This window comes from Melampsora larici-populina (genome assembly GCF_000204055.1).
Source record: "Melampsora larici-populina 98AG31 unplaced genomic scaffold MELLAscaffold_44, whole genome shotgun sequence".
NCBI lineage: Eukaryota > Fungi > Basidiomycota > Pucciniomycetes > Pucciniales > Melampsoraceae > Melampsora > Melampsora laricis-populina.
In genome coordinates this window covers 594,281-607,710 of record NW_006768808.1, presented here as the reverse complement: position 1 = coordinate 607,710, position 13,430 = coordinate 594,281, and the positions used below count along the sequence as shown (strand labels likewise).

The 13,430-nt window shown below is 45.2% G+C and overlaps 4 protein-coding genes across 4 annotated transcripts; 2 read left to right on the top strand and 2 right to left on the bottom strand.

Annotated features, from left to right (window-relative positions):
- Window positions 1-1,703: 1,703 nt before the first annotated feature.
- Window positions 1,704-4,468, top strand: MELLADRAFT_110473 (uncharacterized protein; the record flags this gene model as incomplete). Its single annotated transcript, XM_007414588.1, has 3 exons — window positions 1,704-1,900; window positions 3,298-3,662; window positions 3,708-4,468. 3 exons carry the CDS (start codon window positions 1,704-1,706, stop codon window positions 4,466-4,468), a joined length of 1,323 nt encoding a protein of 440 aa, XP_007414650.1.
- Window positions 4,469-4,936: 468 nt separating this feature from the next.
- On the bottom strand, window positions 4,937-5,883 carry MELLADRAFT_57221 (uncharacterized protein; the record flags this gene model as incomplete). The annotated part of the gene is made up of 3 exons (XM_007414553.1): window positions 4,937-5,104; window positions 5,207-5,450; window positions 5,546-5,883. 2 exons carry the CDS (start codon window positions 5,862-5,864, stop codon window positions 5,431-5,433), a joined length of 339 nt encoding a protein of 112 aa, XP_007414615.1.
- A 669-nt stretch (window positions 5,884-6,552) lies between these two features.
- On the bottom strand, window positions 6,553-7,448 carry MELLADRAFT_57220 (uncharacterized protein; the record flags this gene model as incomplete). Its single annotated transcript, XM_007414552.1, has 3 exons — window positions 6,553-6,810; window positions 6,901-7,055; window positions 7,123-7,448. The coding sequence occupies 2 exons, from the start codon at window positions 7,361-7,363 to the stop codon at window positions 7,033-7,035; spliced, it is 264 nt and encodes an 87-aa protein (XP_007414614.1).
- A 158-nt stretch (window positions 7,449-7,606) lies between these two features.
- Window positions 7,607-8,616, top strand: MELLADRAFT_91677 (uncharacterized protein; the record flags this gene model as incomplete). Its single annotated transcript, XM_007414589.1, has 3 exons — window positions 7,607-7,651; window positions 7,753-8,511; window positions 8,581-8,616. 3 exons carry the CDS (start codon window positions 7,607-7,609, stop codon window positions 8,614-8,616), a joined length of 840 nt encoding a protein of 279 aa, XP_007414651.1.
- Window positions 8,617-13,430: the final 4,814 nt, after the last annotated feature.

Genomic DNA, 13,430 nt, shown 5'->3' with positions numbered 1-13,430 from the left:
CAGAAGTCTCACAGGCCAATTTGATAGAGGATGGAATCAGATCTTGCATGTCATTCTTCACTATGTGAATGCGGAACTACTTGATCTCCATTCCTCTATCAAATTGGTTTTGGATCATGATGATTCACGGTCACTGCTGAGGTTCAACTGTACCTGTCCTCCCCAAGACTGGGTTGGCTTCACGCACCAGATTCTTGTGGGTAGGGTTCGACGCAGACCTTACGCAAGCCTAATTATCATGATCCAAGTGTGGGATGGACACTGAAAGTGGGTGGCTATCTGACTATAAGGAATCTTTAACTGATGAGATTTTTCTGTGGATCAGTGATAAGGAGAAGTATAGAACATGAACAAGAAGTCTGCGTCATTTTTAGATGTTTATTATTGTTTCTCTCCTCAAATTGTTTCTTGATTTATTTCCCTAGTTCTAACTTGTAATTCACTTTGCACTTGTTCTAATTTATAATTACCTTTGCAAAAGAAGATGGGGCCCTAGATAAGGGCCCTTTTGGAACTCTTGCCAAAAAGTGTTACACAAAAACACTTTTTTGATCCACTGCTTTTTTAAGGGGCAGATCCAAAAAGCTAGAGTTGGTTCTACGCTTTACCAAACAGTCAATCAAAAAGCTTGACATAAACCATAATGATCTGTTGTTGACTCTTTTGCCATTTGGTAAAGTGTATATTGACATCATATAACAATTGAGAATGATTGGATTGGACATTCAATCTTAATGTTGTAGTCATCACTCAATCTCAACACCACCCATAGCCATTATAAAGTAGGCAAATCATCTGTCACATCAGAGGAAAGTATAATAAAAATCTGCAATGAAATTAAAAAATAGACCACTGAGAAATGGAAATGAGGAGTTGAAGGAGATAAAAGGACGTTGTCAAGAGGCTGTGGGGTGAAGTGGAAAAGTTGAATGAAATTGATGAAGTTCAATTATCGGATAGTCCGATCTGAACGCAATATTCTGGAGAAATTTACATTTGGTGTCATGTTGTGTCAGTATGACACTTCCGGGACGGTACGATGTACGAGATGACTCATGTTACGACACGGGATTTGTAAATCAAAAATCCATGTCGATGTGTGTCAGTATGAGTCGTGTCGTACGGTATTTGGCTTGGGGATGAATTTCGACCAAACATGACATGGAAAAATTACATGTTTTACCCATGTCATGTTTATATGTCAGTATGAGTCTACACGTACACCATACTCGTTTTTTGGCTGTACTGGCCAGCTCAAACGAGGGACTTACCCGTAATGTCCCAAATTTGGCGTGAGATCTGTCGGGGTTTTTCACAAAAACCCACGATCCTCACTCCTCAAAAATCATGATAATAAACACCTCTTGCGCAAATAATGAACCACACGCGCGGCTCTGCCGTGCTTCATTCTCCGCTCTCAAAACCCAAAAAGCTCATCTGGTGCAAAAGTTATTCCATAAAAATGGTAACGGGGCTCAGCCGGGGCTACCGCCAGGGCAGTAGACGACTGTGTGGTCCAAAAGGAATAAATTTGGGGCAAATGTCCAAATTTATTGACAATACTACCAATCTGCATGTTCCAAACTGTTGTTTGCCAACAATGATCGCCGGTATCACCACCGAGATGTGTCACCAGCACCAAGTCCTTGATATCGACCTACCGCCACCTTGCAAAACACCCACCAACTTACCTTTAACCACCCATGTTACGAAGGAGCCAAAGCGCAAACGGCGCTGCCGCGCTAGCACTGGCTAATCAGAGTCGAGCGCGCCAACCGACAAGGTCGCCTCCAAAGAAGCATCCAGAATTCATCGGCACTAGCGAAACCCAACAGGCTCTCAAGCTAGGCAAAGTGTTTCACACTTTGCACGGATACCCAGCGCGGCCTGAGCAGATCCAGTCTGTAGTAGAACTCCTCAACAATTGGACTACCTTCCTCTTAGCCGGTACTGGCTTCGGCAAAAGCCGTGTACCCGAGATGTTTTATCACGCCTACGATAGTACATCATTGCCGATCATCCTATGTATCAACCCATTGGATGCCCTGGGGGACGATCAGGTGAGTGGGTTGCTCGTCGCTCCCACAAGACATACATACGACTGACATCATCATATTGGAACTATTTAGGTTAGTGAAAAAGCGTCCGTCCAGCTCGGTGCCATCAATCTCACAGGTGAAAACTGTACCAAACACGCCTGCGAGGATATATTGCTGGGGAAATACCCGTTTATATATGTGGTATGGCGATTATATTGCGATACCTCACTTTGACCAATAGATGCTGACAAACTCCCCTATGAATTTGACGCAGAGCCCGGAAGCTTCTTTGACAAGCTCAACCTTTGACCGCATGTGGCAAGACCCGTCATTCCAGGCGCGTCTGGTGCTCACAGTGGTTGATGAAGCCCATATGATATATAGCTGGGGCTTGGTTGCGAGTGGCCAAGCAAAAAAACTCGCCAGCCACGTCCGGGTCCAGGATGTTGGCGCTTTCCGGCCCTCGTACGGTGATCTTGCGCGACGTTTCCTATTGACAGTGAAGGTACCTCTTCTGCTTATGTCAGCAACCTGTACGCCTCAGGCGATACAGGCGATTTTAACAAACCTCAAGCTCAATCTCCAAGAAGTACGCTTCTGTCGAGCTGAATTAACACGACCTGAACTCCGCCTGATACGCCGCACGTTCAAGCGTCCTTTGAAGGCGTCGCTCCGAGGGATCTTCGCCCATCACACCCAGATTCCAACGGAATCTATCCCACCAACACTTTTGTACTCGGGGACACAGAATGCCACATTAGAATACTTGCACTTGATCAATAACTCTCGCGGTCAGGCCACCGAAACCGGAAATGCTTGTTCAAAATTCGCGCGCCGCTACCACGCCTTGACGGGACCTGAAGCAAAGCTGAATGCCGTCGCTGCATTCGTTGAAGGGCAATTGAGTGTTATGTGCTGCACCCTGGCCCTGGGCCTGGGGCAGAACTGGCATCGGGTGCGCAGGGTCATTGTCGTAGGAAGACAAGACCCTTGCAATTTTATCCAGATGTCAGGTCGATGTGGCAGAGACGGTCGCCGAGGACTGGCACTCATGTTAGTGGAGCATAAACGCACGAATGGGAAGAATTTAGTAGCGGATTTCAAAACGCCCATGGTGCAGTCCGACGATGATCGAATGGACGCACTCGCAATTACACCAGTGTGTTTGCGAGTGGCTCTGGCGTACGATTTGAAGTGAGTGGCAGATTTGATGGCCTCGGGGCCTTGGAACACAAGCTGACCGCGATGGTTTGTCCAGGTATGGTTACATACCTTTGGATGTAAACCATCCCAAGGTTGCCGAGGAGATCCGACGCCAGGAAGCGGCAGGAATGCCCCCGTGCGATTGCTCGACGTGTCGCCCAGATGAAGCGGAGGCTCTATGGCAGGCACAGGCAGCGCTCACGACGGAGAACTTTGATCAAGCACTCGCCATGTGTGCTTCAGATCTCGACAAACTCGCCAAAGGGTTACCGGATCTGCCACCGCCTCCTGCGAGTCAGCCAAAATCAGTCGCTGTTTTCTGTGGTGCCCAGGATGAGATACGCACTTCAACTCTCCTCGTCTCCTTGGTGTCCGCGTTTGAAAGTGGTTTCGCATCGCTATTTCATCAAACTTTCAAAGGTCCGTGTGACTTAGGCCCTGAGGACTTCTTTGACCTCGCTGCAGCATGGGATTTGGCAAAAAATATCGACATTATCACGACGCCAAGCGACATGGCGTTGATCCTGGTTAGTGAAATGATACCTGGACAGTTCGACACACTTTTCAGATGTTTCACCCAATGGCAAGTAGAATTCGACACGGCAGCCACCATCGCGGAAGCTAGGGCTAACCGATTGGCGACAAGTAGACCTAACGGACCCATCCTCACGCCGGTATCAGTCGAAGGCGCACAAATCTTGAAATGCCGGTCAGACGCCCACAAATTAGCCTTAAAAGAGACACGTGAACAATTGAAACAACAGGCTCTCTCAACCAAAGCTGCCGAACGTGCGCAGCGAGCTCAGGACAAACTTAACGCAACCGAACTGGCCGCCCGCTTGGCTTTGGAGGCCAAAGCCAAGCGGGCGCAAGAGAAACTTGAGGCGGCATCTGAAGCGAAGCGGCTCGCTATGGAACTCAAAGCCCAGAAGAAGGAGCAACGAATTCTGGCTGCGGAACTTGCCAAACAAGAAGCTGCTCTAGCGAGAGCCGAGAAAAGATCCACCCTTGCTAGGCGAGAATCAGGAAACGCGAATGGCGCACAAGGGTCTCAGGCTCATCTGGTCGGCCCGCCAGCGGCGACGAGTAGCAAGCGGATGTCCGAAACTCACGGCGAAGAGCTTGATTATCTGGGTCAAGACAAACGAGGCAGGAACTCCATGTTTCCAGGTATGATAAACCTTGTATTTATTTCACATGCATTCCCTGTCGCCTTTGGATGCTAAGATGACGTCTCAATCCTCCCCAGGTGTGTCTTGATTCTCCCAAGATGATAGGACGTTGGATGCGCCCCACCGGAAGCGCGAAGATTGCGACGCTGCCCGGTCTGCATTGATTAATTTGGTCATGTTACGGCGACCAACTCGCCATACATTCGCTACCGGTGTCGCGTGGGCCAAGGTCGTATCGGCCAAATTGCCTTCAGCATAACTCAAGTACGATTTCATCGAGTCTTCAGTAATGGTGTTCAAATTGGGTTGGTAGACAATCTTCTGGCCAGAAAGCGCTTTTAAGAGCTGCATTAGCTTACGCAGCTATGTTTCAGATATCAATCATATATATGTAGTCAGTCGTGCGAACTTATGCAATGAAATTCGGCCACTTACTAAAGGGATGTTGTTTGAGAACCTTTGGGTCAGTCGCTCGATGTCAGTGCCGTGACCCTACCAGAAAGAGAAGTTCCAGAGTTATCTGTCACCCTTGCCTCAACAATTTGAGCCAATGACCAACTGTATTATTGTACATATGTTTGAGCCAAAAGATGTGGACCTCGAGATATTCATCCATGGCCATCCAATGACCTTCGCGCTCGTTTGAAGGTATCAAAAGGGAGTGTTTGATAGCGTGAGCCAGGGACTTAGGTAAGTCCTCTTCCAAAAGCATCAAAATCCGAGGAATGTGCCGGGCGTAATGAGAAAGGCCGGGCAGACCTTGCGCCATAACTGACCAGCGCTTCCACATAGCCATCAATCTGCCAATGTCACCTTGACGTGTAGTCTCCTGCGCTTCCACAACGGTCGCGAAGTCTCGCAGGCGCATGATCAAATTGTATCGAGTATGATCGCCACTGTTCATAGCGGCAGCGAGCGCCGAAGAGTCGAAGAACTGATTCCACACCGCGTCAAAGACTTTGGTAACACCTGCTTCGGTAGCGAGATCGACGTTCGGCAATGACTGGACGACTTGTCTAGTGGCCAATGGGACTTGGTGAGTTGCATCCTTGGGTTGTGCTTCAAAGACTTTGCTTAAGATCACTTACTTGATCGCAAATACCAAATTGGCTTTGTGCCCTATCTGGATAGCCCTCATGATGCTGTTGAAGTCTTGCGAGGGCACAGGCTTCTTATACTCTAGCCCTAGCGCGAATGCAGACCTCCAGACTCCGGAGTCTTCACCCTGATCTGAGTTGCCCCAGTGGTGCCCCCATAGGGCTTTGGCAAAGTTCCACGTAGTGTGGGCACCGCCAAAGATGGAGAGCACCCAGTCGATACCTTCCAGGGGTTTGATTGGTGGAAATCTTTTGACTCGAAGGCTTTCGAGGAGCTGATTGGAGCCCACGTCCCCGCCGGCTATGAGGAGTCTGTTGGCGTACTCCTCTTTGTCGACTCCGATCTGGCCCATCACGGCATCCAGTACTCGGGAGACGCCGTCCGCCGAAGAGTCGGGCGCGTCCATCATACGAAGGAAATGTATGTTGGGCTGGTGCATTGCGATTTGATCAATGGCTGGTGGCTTAGTTGTCAGGGGTGGCAGTTTATGGGCACCAGGTATGTGAGTTGAAAACTCTTTGAGAGCTTTCGCTAGCTGGGTCTTGATAACTAACGACCAATGATCCATGTCCGCAGGTTTGGGTGCAAACAAACCAATATCCACCGGTTGGCGATCCGCCGCCGCCATCGAATCCAGAAACATCGCAATACTCGCCGCCTCGTCACTGCATTTCGCTTGCAGGGTGGATTGAATGACGTTGTAAAAGCCCCAGGTGCCGTGGAACAGGCGGGACGAAGTGTCAATTCTGGTATTATGAATTCTAAGGTGAATATCAATATTATCGAAACATAATAAGGGCATGATTTTGTGATTAAATTTGAACAGATCCATCATTCGGCTTTCCTGCAACACGCGAAGGTGTTCCATAGCTTGGAGGATGCTTGTACGCGACGTGGTTAAGCCAAAGGTGTGTAGCCAATCGTTGACGCGACACGACACCCCGGCCGCCAAAGTCATGAGGCCGTTGGCCAGCGGAATCGCGTTATTTCGCCGATTGCAAGCCACTGATATCATCGAACATATCATTGTTGGTAACTGGAAGCGGTCAAACGACTTTAGCACCTGGGCCCACACGTAGGAAGGTGATCTCCAAACTCACTTTGTCCAGTTTGTGCGCAGCTAGGTCCTTGGGGGAAGTTTTCACGAAGACCAAATTCTCTAAAGATAACACAGTCGCCTCATCCGGAAGATCCTCAATTAAACTCTCGGAGGACATCAAGCCCTCGTCCGTCGACGGGGACCCCAGGTTTGGGATCCCACCTGCCTCAATCAACGTGTCTTCCGCTGGCTCCCGCTCGTGAGTCTTGTCTTTCAGGGCGTGACACAGTTTGTTATGAATCAGGCAGTGAAGGAACTTCATCCCTTTTCTAACTTGTTCGGCACATAGCAATTCAGAGCTTTCGCTGAAATAGTCCGGCGTAATTCGATTGGAGCTAGTATAAGAGCCTGTGGGGAAATAACCCCTTTGAACCTCCTGGTCGTTCACTATGGCCGAGGCCTGAGGTCCAAACGAAATGTGTCAGACAATCAACATGGTGATAGGTGAGTCATCAATCTGCCCCCAGGTAGTAATGTATGTCCTCCTCACTTACCTGTTCTAAGATGATAGCCTCCCAGTCTTCTTTGCCGGTGTCACAGGCAGAGGTCAGTTTGCCAAAATTCTTGACAATGGACCGTGTACCCTTGGTACCCAAACCGGCTTTCAGTAATCGTCGGCGATATTCGATGTCTTTGTTTGTCGACGATAAGAAAGTAATCATGAACTCTTTCGGCGTGAAACCCAAGGTGTTCATGTATTCACATATTTTCAACGTAGATATTACGGTTTTCGGAGTTTGGACACTCGCCATGTTGGGGCTTCCTGAAAATATTCGTTGATGTGTACGATAGATGGGAAAGGTCACCACGTGCTTGAAAATAAGAATTATCCAACACATCTATTTTGCCAGAGTCACTCGGGGGCAGACGCTCCCAGTAATTTTTTCAGCATGAGTCCCTGGGAGCATGAGTTTCAAGCTAAGATGCCACTCCCGTTCTGACAAATTCAGAGTGAAATGCCAATAAACACCTTTAAAGTCATACACAGGTGTTTCATGCTAAGGTATGGATCCGGTGGTCTGGCTGTGACAATTGGATATGTGAGCTAAGACATCTATCCCATCCTCTGGTATGGTGGGTTTCATGCTAAGGGGTCCAACAATTTCCGTGTTGGATTATTTTGTAAGCATGATACGGGAAGGCGTTTGACACTTATGACAGTGCCTCACCAGTGTCAAGGTTATCTGCCTCAGTTTTCCAACCGGTCAGACGCGAACATCACCAAACTGTCGCTGCGCCATCGAAGTGTGGCCAAACATCCACCTTGATCAACACATCTATGGAACAAGCACCTGCGGCACAAGAGCCATCGGAACCTGCTCAATCAGAGCAGTCTCAATCGGAGCAGTCGGCCTCAGATAATCCTGCCGCCTATGAACCTTACTCTTATTCCTCTGCTTCGGATCCACTGGGCTCTCATGCTACGGAATCGGACGATCATCCATCGGATGATCCACCTATCGAAGAACCGCGAACTGACGGGAGTGATTCTTTGTCGCAAATCGTCGTTCCGGACAGCGAGCTTGAGCGGGAGGAGCAAATTGCCCATATCACGGACGCGATCATGGCCGAAGGGATGACGCTGCGGGAGTTTATTATGGCTGTGAGCCCTTCGGCCTCCACCTTCATCACACATCACCCTCCGCCAACGAGAAGGCTTATCGTCAATAGGTCCTTCAACATGATCAATTTCTTGCACAGTCAGAACTTGACAGTTCAAGAGTTCATCCTCGCATTACTGGATCGTCGAAATCAAGAACTCTCGGCACACCAAAGAGCTTTCCGGGGTACGGGCACGTACTCGTCGATGGTCATTCGTGGTGTTTTCATTGGGCTGCGTAATCAAATATATGCCGCCGGGAACGAAGAGCGCGTATGGCGTGAACTCGTTCAAGCCGAGGTGAGCTGTTGATTCATCATCCATGAATAATTCGTGCTCTCTGACCTCTTGCGTCTGAACTCTGCTCAGGCTGATGAGCTTTCCTTATTTGTTTGGACAGGCTGAAGACGTAAATATCAACGGATATCCTTGGTGAATAAATTTCGGAGAGAATAAGGTGAGACTCAACCGTATCATCTCATATATATAATAAGATTACATTTCGCTGAAAAGGTATTGCACGTACCATAAGGCCCACACGAGATGACCTCAAATGCATTTTCTTTAAGACCCCTGTGGAGGACGAAATGCCGTTTGATCTTAATAAGGGTTGGCTTGACGAACCCTTTTGGCAATGTTTTGTATCGCGCAGCATTTGGAAAATGCGAGGCCCTGTTCAGCCCCGGCTGAGCCCCGTTACCATTTTTATGGAATAACTTTTGCACCAGATGAGCTTTTTGGGTTTTGAGAGCGGAGAATGAAGCGCGGCAGAGCCGCGCGTGTGGTTCATTATTTGCGCAAGAGGTGTTTATTATCATGATTTTTGAGGAGTGAGGATCGTGGGTTTTTGTGAAAAACCCCGACAGATCTCACGCCAAATTTGGGACATTACGGGTAAGTCCCTCGTTTGAGCTGGCCAGTACAGCCAAAAAACAAGGGACTTTTGTTAAGTTTGGCCCGTTCGGCTGTTTTTCCCAAAAGTCGTTACACAAAAACGACTTTTCATTTTGCCCCATTTTCAAGGGGCAAAATGAAAAGCTGAATTTCGGCGTTTTTAGATTACCGAACAGTCGACCAAAAAAGGTCAACAAAAGATCATGTTGATCATCGTTGACCTTTTGATCACGGTTCGATTGTTCGGTAAGGATGGTTTGAAAAGACTGTTCAAATCAAAACTTGCAATTTGATCAAATCCTTTTTAAAACCATCAATCACGGTCATCAACGACCACAACCATCCACCGCATCTTCATCCCAACTTGAGCCAAAATGCTCTTTGCTCGTCTACGCAATCAAAACGTAAAAACTTGCTCAAGAGTTCGATATTTACACACTCTGTGATCTTTGACCTCTCATCGATACTCTTATTTTGAAGAAGGTTGATCAACCGTTTTCTTAGCTATTTATTTTGCCATATCAAGTCATTCTTTAACATTTCAATCACTAAAAAAAGAGCCAGTCACTATTACATTTGTATCATCATGTATATTTACAAATGTATTTAATGAGATTGTATAAGAGGGTTTAATATTTGTTTTATTTGAGATCATACAGTCACTAAATTTTAATATCAGAACAAATTTTTTATATAAAGGTTTCATCTTTTTTACTTAAGACCAGACAGTCACTATAATTTTAATTGAAGTTGTTAACAAAAACTCGCATATTTTAAGATTGATCTTGAAGGTAGATGATAGATAAAGAAAAGAAAAGAATAGTTACAGTCAGTAAGTGTGTATTGAATAAATGATACAAAATGAATGCACTTACTTTTTTTGTTGAGGATGTATTGGAGCCAACCATCACGCTCACGAGCTGGTGTATTGACATAAGTTTCAGCAATGAGAGGCTTTTCAGCAAATAGATCTAAAGCAATGTAGCGTTGAGTGTTTTCAAGGGATGATTTGTAAATTAAGGAAACAGCTGAAGCGTGACTTGAAGGCTTGTCAGCTTGAATTGTATGGGCTGCATTATCGATTGATGCTGAAGTGGAAGCAAAGGAAGTTGTAATGTTGGAGCCAAACTCCTTCATGTCACTTGACATACCATCAAGAATTTGGATTCCTGATCGTTTCTTTCCTTTAACCGGAGCACGAGCCGCTAATGCTACCTTAGAAGTAGGTGTCGCTTGGCCGCCGGAGTTTCATCCGAGTCTGAGTCGGCCATGGGCTTGAAAGCAGCGTCCATTGATTCGGATGCGTCGTCAGAAGGTGGTGATTTGGGGGAAGGATGGAAATCGGGTGGTTGAGAAGACAATCGATCTTCAAAAGGATCCTTGGCTTGGCTGATAAAAGGTGATGGCATGTCCGTTGGAGCTGGTTCGGGCTTATTGTTGATCGAAGTTGAAGCTAGCTCGGTTTTTTCGGTTTTATTGACAATGCCACCCGTGATGTATTTTCCAGTAGCTTTGTGACCCTCCACTAGGGTCGCAATCACATCAAATAACGGGAACGGGCGTCCTCTGCATCGGGGGTAGTCCTTTGACTTTTTAGTCTAAAAAATCAAAAGAACCAGTCAGTAAAGTAAAAAAGATAGAAAATATGAAATAAATATGAAACTTACATTCTGAGCCATGATTGGTGCCCAAACCTGATCAGGCAGCGTAACACATCCATCCTCCCACCCGGCACCACTCAGCCCATTCAAGTATTTGTAATCAGCGTATAATTGAGTTAACTATAAAATCGAAAGATTATCAATTTCGAGATAGTGAATAAAGATGAAAATAAAGGACTTACAATATACCAGTGATTTTTACAAGCCTTCATGGTTTTGGGTGCACTAACTTGAACTAAATTATCACCAATTTTTTTTTCCTCACTTCCTGCAAGTTTCTCCACAACCTTGTTCCAAGTAGGAATCTTGAATCCATGAGCTGTGGTAGCATTTTCGGGGCCAATTGGTGCGTTAGCAGGTTGACGCTCAGCGGTGAGAACTTCAAGCATTTTTTCGTTATCTTCTTCACTCCATTCAGCCTTGAGGTTTGAGCTTTTTGGCGTTTCGGTGATTGGCAGCTTCGGAGCAATGGGCTGGGTTGGAGTCGACGAGATCAAGGGCATTGGTTCCAGGCTAGGTGACTGAGGTACATCTGGATGTCGGATCGCTCTAGGAGCGCGTTTTCGCACGGGCTTGGGTGTAGTGGTGGTACCCATAGTGAAATAAGGCGATGAGCGAGAGACGAGGAGTGAAATAAGGCGATGAGCGAAAGAGACAAGGAGTGAAATAAGGCGATGAGCGAAAGAAACGAGGAGTGAGTGGTTAAATAGCGTATTGTTGTGAAGTGGTTGAAGGCCGGAGGATAAGACGACAAGGGAAGAAAGACGAGACGGAATAGACTAACATAGAGTGATTAAAATAAAAGACGATGAGACAGTGGTGAAAAATAAAACCATCAAACATTAGGCGAAGATAGAGCTAGACAGAGGAATCGAGGATGATAAGAAAGAAAGAAAGGTGAGTGAAGCATTTAAAAGGGTGGAAGGGTTGAAAGGTTCATCAAGCTAGACAGAGGAATCGAGTATGATAAGAAAGAAAGAAAGGTGAGTGTAAGAAAGAAAGGTGAGTGAAGCGTTTAAAAGGGTGGAAGGGTAAAAGAGGATGGGGTGAACTCTGTGAAATGATTGATTGAAGTGGGGCAAAAGGAACTTTTGGGTTTCAAAAACAGCCTCTCAAAATCGGACAGTTTTTGATCAAAAACTCTTTTTGTTTTTGATCAAACAAGATTCCCGAACGCCGGAATTTTTGGCCAAAATCAAAAGTTACTTTTGGTCAAAAGCGCTTTTTGACTTTGGTGAAGCTTTTGGCCAAAAGTAACTTTTGGGTTCCAGCCGAACGGGCCCTAACGTTTTTGGTTTTTGACAAAAAGACCAGCATTCGGCAACGGTCTTTGATCAAAACCAAAAACGGTTTTTGATCAAAAAAATGTCAATTTTGAAAAACAGCCCTGAGGCTGTTTTTGAGACCAAAAAGAGTTTTTGGGCTCATTTGCCCCTCCATTTCGATTTTTCATTCACCGATTTGGTCGACTGTTTGGTAAACGAAAAAACCAAATTTGGAGTTTTTCAATCTGCCCCTTGAAAAAGGGGCAAATTGAAAAATCAATTTTGTGTAACGATTTTTTCGAAAACCAGCCGAATGGGCCCTAATGTCTCCCCAAGAAGCCTCAAATCTTGCATGCCTGGGGAGGCTTTGTTAGCTCTCACTGGGACAGATTGCAAATTTACCACTGAGTTTAGAAAAGTAAGAAAATATAGAAAGATGTATGATAATTTTTCTTTATATGATAATTTTTCTTCAGGCCATTTTTAAAACTAAACATAAAAATATACAAAGATATGCAAAAACAATCAGACAGAACACATGGATTCTATGTACCACAAAATTTATTCAATTCTTTCTGACTTCTGATGTAACTGCTAAACCTTTGTCTCCATTTCTTGTTTTCTAAAACTCACCAGTACCTCAACAATTTCACATATTGTTTGTTTTGCAGGCGTTCCTTGATTACCATCTTGGGGGCCATCACACTTGGGGCGCTCACCATGACCTGCAGGGCTCAGTTGCAGCTTTTACAATCAACATCTTAAAACTTGAAACCTCTTGATACTCAAAACATTCATAACATTTCATTTGGTTCATTTTTCATTTCATTTCATTTTTCATCCAGAAACATTCCAATCTCAAACCTTCAAAACCAAACCCCCACACACCAAAAAAACACCAATGAATCACTCCAACCAACACATGTAAAAATCAAACCAAAGGAAAAAAATCATATCCATTCAAATTTTACACCAAAAACCCCTTCACTTTGATCACCCAACACCAAACCTCCAAAAAAATTCAACAAGAAACACTTCCTCATCAAAAAAATTACATCCAACTAATTTTTCAAGTTGCTTAAACACATATAAACAATAAATATATCCAAGAAAGAATAAATCCCCCAAAAAAACTCATAATCAACATCATAATCATAATCAACATCATAATCAACATCATAATCAACATCATAATCAACATCATAATCAACATCATAATCAACATCATAATCAACATCATAATCAACATCATAATCAACATCATAATCATCCAAATATCCAAATATCAAATAATCATAATCATCCAAACATCAAAAAACCAAATATCGAAATATCAAAAAACCAAAATATCAAAAAATCAAAAAATCAAAAAAAGGTTGTATAAAATCAATCAAAATGC